The following is a 5,604-nucleotide window of genomic DNA, read 5'->3' on the forward strand; positions in this document are numbered from 1 at the left end:
GTGTGTGTGTGTCTGTGTGTGTGTGTGTGTGTGTCTGTCTGTGTCTGTGTGTGTGTGTGTGTGTGTGTGTGTGTGTGTGTGTGTCTTTCTTTCTGTTTGGGTCAAAGATATTAACTTCTCCTCTGGATTCATGTCTTGGGACCACTGGTCACATTGTTTGGCCCGTCTGAATATTTCTGGGTCACAGTTCTGCAGTCGAAGCTTCCAGAACATGAGACCTGATGAGAGAATTATGAATCTTTTTTTGTTTTTTGTAACAAAGGTGAAATTCCTAATCAGGACACAGAAGACAAGCTCCGGTGCTTTAACCTGAACACTGGTCACAACAACAACCAGTCATTTCTAGAAGTCTGATCATAATCTGACGTTAACTTCAGAATGACTGAATCTGACATGAACATTATGGTTTTAGTCTGAACTACAGAAGTAAACGCAGAGGGCATCGCGGCAGGAGACACTGATTGTGGTTTGCTCCTCTAGTTTGGCCTCTTGCAGACGGCAGCGACACTGAACACTTCATGTTATCTAAGAAACACAAGATGAGACTTTATCAGGAGATTTGACTTGTTAGCAGCTCAAGAGTCAAACACAGAAGACAAAGAGTCAAAATGAAACCAGACAAAAAACACATCAAAACAAAGTGAAACATGTGAAGCCAGTGTGTGTGTGTGTGTGTGTGTGTTGCATAAATAACAGACAGAAGCTCAGTTTTAATTTATAACATTTTATTTATAAACATACAGTATGCTATAAATGCCATGGCATTTAAACATCAAATGAATCTATATTTTCGGATAGTGTTCAGGTGAATATTACAATAAATACAGAACAGACGTAAAAGGTTTCATTCCCCAACTATCCTGCTAAGAAGACCGTCTGAATATAGAGCTCCGTCTCAAAGATCCCGCTATAAGAGACTCAGCCGAGATTTATTCATGAACTAAATGAGGATTAAAAAAAAAATGAAAATACACAATCGGAACAGAAGCTTAAAAATACTGTAGATCAGAGAGATGAACCCGGAGGAGAAGCTTGGCTATAGGAAGAAGAGGAGGAAGAGGAGGAGGAGGCTGCTAGTTTGCTTTCATACAGCAAATCATTTGGTTTTAGGCTTAAACGTGCATTTTTTTTAACATCCACAATACACAACCGAGCTCTTCTCATACAAGTCCAAAATAAAAGAGAAAAAAAAGAAGCAAGTGACTTAAAATGTGCAGCTGGCGGCACAGAGCTTTAGTTTCATCCAACCAAATATTGCACGGGTGCAACTGCTGCTGGTATGTGTGTTCATGTTACCTCTACATGTACTGGTGATTTTTGTTTTTTATTCTTTTACTTTTATAAATGAATCTACCACTGAGCAATTATCAAAATTACCTCAATTAATAGCATACAGAAGTCTATATCGCTCTAGAATAAAACATTTGAAATTAAATTTCCCCCCAGTCTTTACTCTATTCTCAGACAACATATGTATTCCTCTGGATTTTATCACTGCAAATCAAAGAGGGGAAATGTGAAATAAGGGTGTCGTTTGTGTGAAATAAACCGTACTTATCAACTGAAGTAAAGCGTGATGCACAGGAGGGCTGCAGCCGCTCGTCTGCAGTTTTAAGGGTTCAAATTTGGCCAGAATCCCTCCCAACACCCCACAAACTAAAAGAAAAAGAGAATAAAACACCAAACAGCTGGTGTTTTGTTTTCCTGCATCACCTTGCTTTCCTAAGGCACATTATAATCCTGACTTTCCAAGCGGACAGGCTGGCCGAGGAGCAACCTGCTGTGACCCAGAAGCACAGAAACAGCTCACAAGTCGAGTTATTGCCCTAATGATGAAACTACATCCATAATATGTTTAAATATAGAAGCTAATTTAACTGAGGAGCACAGAAGAGACGGACGAGGTCCTGTGAGGAGCACTGTGTACACTGTGTCTGTGGATCTGAATAGTGAGTTTCTTGTGACCTTTACTGCACTTTCTCTATAGATGGTTTTGTCTGAATGCATTGAAGGGTGTTCGTCAGCGTCAGTATCAGATCCAGCCTGTTCAGAGAAATTAAAAAGATCCAATCCGAGCTGCCTCACCACACGTTAGTTATCTTTCCAGTTTTTTGGATTTTGATCACTCCAAATTAAGAAAATATTTCTTAAATGATAAAAAGGCGATTCTATGTGATATACTGCATTTCCATCATATGGAACTGAATGGTAAATATTCACATTTCAGTAGAATCTGAGTCTACTGGACCGAGACTCGAACACCGTCCTCGCCTTCTGTGTTCGCTCCATCAGTATCGGAGGCCACCTGCGACTGCAGCATCTGGAAAAGTTAGTGTTTTCTCTTCAACATGGCCGCCACCCCAGAACAGTCTCCCTCCGTCTTTCTCTGTCGTGTACGCTGCATGATGAAACAGAGTCTGTGGTGGTACGTGGACCAATCAAATCCACACTTCACTGACATAAACACCAAGATTGTTTTTTTCTTTTTTAAAGATTGTCCCCAGATCCCTGTTTGGCCCCCATGATGAATCTTCATTGGTTACTGATGCAAAGATCTCGACACGCTGTGAAGGACATGATTTGCAGATAATCGGGTTAAAACGGGGATGGGGGGTTTCTTCCATGAACCTTGTGCTTTTCTGGCGAGCGTCACAACGTGGTTGGCTGTCCGGCCGCTTGAAAAGAAAAAGAAAGAGCAGGAAACAAACAATTTTTAGAAACCACAATTGTTTATTTAGGGATTTTAAGGTCAATGACATTCAGCTCTAATGAAATAAAAGCTCCTGATTGGGGATAATGACTTACACGTCTTTTGATTGAGTCTCTGATTTGATTTTGTGGTTTTCTGATCCTCAAATGATAACAGCTGCTGAGAGGGAATGTGAGCTGCGTCTTTTACAAAGCATGAACTTTGGCTCATGAGGTGAAATGGACGGAAGTTACGGTCGTCCTCTCCCAGCTGCTACATCACCTCTTCCTCTGGATGCAGCTTCAGATCCGTCGCTGCATTCAGCCCAGCTTCACTGTGTCTGACACTTCTTTATTAAAGCTGCGCTGGGTAGCAACGTTATATTAAAATACACTCGTCTCATCAGCCACACAGCGGGCGGCAATAAAGAAAAGAACCTTTGAAATACAGCTTAAATATTTTATCATGAAATAGTGTCGAGTTTACTTTGAAAACAATAAATCAAACAGACCTTTTCTACCTGCTGCAGGAGCGTCTTATTTACTGCTGCTGTTACGACACCATCACCTTATTAAAAAACTGCATTTGTTCATCAGTGAAAATATGAGATATGGCTAACATGAGCAGACAACGAGGCACAACAGCAGATAAGCCTTTCTATAATCTCAGAGGATGATTTAACTCTCTTCACCAGCGTCATGTAACAGAGAGTTATTTATTATTTCAGGTGGTTGTGTCTTTGATACCTGTGATGGTTTAGTGTTTTGGATGGATGGATAGAAACACAGAGACAGAAGACAGACAGAAAGAAGGTGATGGAGACAGAAGGATGACATGAGAGGAGAGAGGGGTGGAGGTGCAGGGACTTACAGCGGGAGCGGATGTAGCACTGGTGGCAGTTGAGGAGGCCGTTTCTGATCCGGACGTCCGTCCCCGTGGTCGTGTCCCCTAACTGTCCCTTACACACCCCACACTGGAGAGAGAGAGAGAGAAACAGAGCGCTCTGTATTTCTTTAAACCAATCAAAATCCTCTTGGGCGGCACTGAGCTCGTGGATGCAGCAGGGATGACCCGGTCAAACAGTGTAGGGGGAACTAGTCTTGTGGGAGTCGAGCCCTGACGTTAAAAACCTACATCCTGTCAAAAGAAAAGGTAACAGACGCTAGCTTGTTGAGGTTTTAGTGACCAGGTCAGTGTTAGCGGTAGCTTGCCACATTCAGCGTGCATGTTGTGGCTGTTCTCAGCAGCCACAGGAAACAGGAAACCCACGTTAATAATAATGAAGCAACATGTCATCCAGAACAACAGTGTGGCTGATTGATGTGTTTCTGATGCTCTGAGTAAAACTGTGGAGCTCAGCGGCACAGAGGAAGAAGCTGCTACACAGAGACACCACTGCATTCATACTCACAGCAGATAACTAAATGAATAAAAAACTAAATAATACAGAGAACGATGGTGAATCTTGAAATACTACAACACAGTGTTTTCTTCTTTGTGCCACCGACCTTAAAGCATTGAATGTGGAAGTAGAGACTGAGGGTCTCTATGATCATGGCCGCTCCCTTTCCTAACGGCTGCCCACAGCTGGAGCACAGCTTCTTCCCACTGACAGACCTACAGGAGGCAGACGGAGACGGACAGAGAGAAAACCTATGACTATTCAGTTCACCTCTCTTCACAGACAATATAAAAGAGAAGCTGAGTAAATAAGCTCTTCATTTGTCTCTGGGATGTTGGATTGGAAAATTGAGAAAAAGACCTGACGAAAAATTAAGAAATGTTGCTGATACAGAAAACGTAAAACAAAATCATAAATCTTCAAGACCTGAAGACGCAGACAGCATCTCTACACAGTAAACGATGACTGAACTAAAGGTCCCGTAACTTTCTCTGCAGCTCCACCGTCCTTCCAGTGGACCACAATGAACACAAATGTACATGTGACATTTATTTTTCATTAAAACAAACTGTGATGGTGAAGTCTCCTTCCTTCCCCTGCCTGTGTTTCTATTGATGGAGGTCCTGGTGTTCATCTTGTTCTCTGCACAGCTGATATCACGTGTTTTCTGTCTCATGTTTCTGAGTACGATTATGACTGTATTTTAATGACCTGCAGACAACTCTGCAGTGATGTTTACAATTATTTCACTGTAAAATAACGAAGAAAAAAAGAGTAAAATGATTAAAACTCTGTTCTCATGTGTTTCACTGAAAGATCTCTGCAGCCGAGGGCTCCTGCTGCAGCGGCTCCTTATGAGATGGAGAGAGATGAAGGCAGGAGCACAGAATGACAGTGCAGAAACCAACTGCTCCCCTCCTCCTCCCTCCCCTCCCTCCTCCTCCCCTCCTCCCTCCTCTCCTCTCTCCTCTCCTCCTCCTCCTCCCTCCCCTCCCTCCTCCCTCCTCCTCCTCTCCTCCTCCCTCCTCCTCTCCTCCCTCCTCTCCTCCTCCTCTCCTCCTCCCCTCCTCCCTCCTCCCTCCTCCCTCCTCCTCTCCTCCTCCCTCCTCTCCTCCTCCTCTCCTCCTCCCCTCCCTCCCTCCTCCCCTCCTCCTCCTCCCCTCCTCTCCTCCTCCCTCCCTCCTCTCCCTCCTCCCTCCTCCTCTCCTCCTCCCCTCCTCCTCCTCCCTCCCTCCTCTCCTCCTCCCTCCTCCTCTCCTCCTCCTCTCCTCCCCTCCTCCCTCCTCCTCCTCCTCCCTCCTCCTCCCCTCCCTCCCCTCCTCCCTCCTCCTCCTCCTCCCTCCCTCCTCCTCCTCCCCCTCCTCCCTCCTCTCCTCCTCCCTCCTCCTCTCCTCCTCCTCCCTCCTCCTCCTCCTCCTCCCTCCTCTCCTCCCTCCCTCCCTCCTCCTCTCCTCCTCTCCCTCCCTCCTCCCTCTCCTCCTCCTCTCCTCCTCCTCCTCCCCTCCTCCTCCTC

The 5,604-nt window shown here is 45.0% G+C and overlaps 1 protein-coding gene across 3 annotated transcripts in view; it reads right to left on the minus strand.

Moving 5' to 3' along the window:
* Nucleotides 1-714: 714 nt before the first annotated feature.
* Nucleotides 715-5,604, minus strand: part of LOC311257220 (LIM and calponin homology domains-containing protein 1-like) — a 102,719-nt gene continuing 97,829 nt past the window's right edge. For all 3 annotated transcript variants that reach the window (XM_084352739.1, XM_084352738.1, XM_084352737.1), the window contains 3 exons: nt 4,198-4,306; nt 3,560-3,662; nt 715-2,675 (listed from right to left, as the gene is read on the minus strand). In XM_084352739.1, the coding sequence (XP_084208865.1) occupies nt 2,650-2,675; nt 3,560-3,662; nt 4,198-4,306 (238 nt within the window). In that variant the 3' untranslated portion in view covers nt 715-2,649. The remainder of the gene's footprint in view (nt 2,676-3,559; nt 3,663-4,197; nt 4,307-5,604) is intronic.

Source organism: Pagrus pagrus (genome assembly GCF_965226575.1).
Source record: "Pagrus pagrus genome assembly, chromosome: 5".
NCBI lineage: Eukaryota > Metazoa > Chordata > Actinopteri > Spariformes > Sparidae > Pagrus > Pagrus pagrus.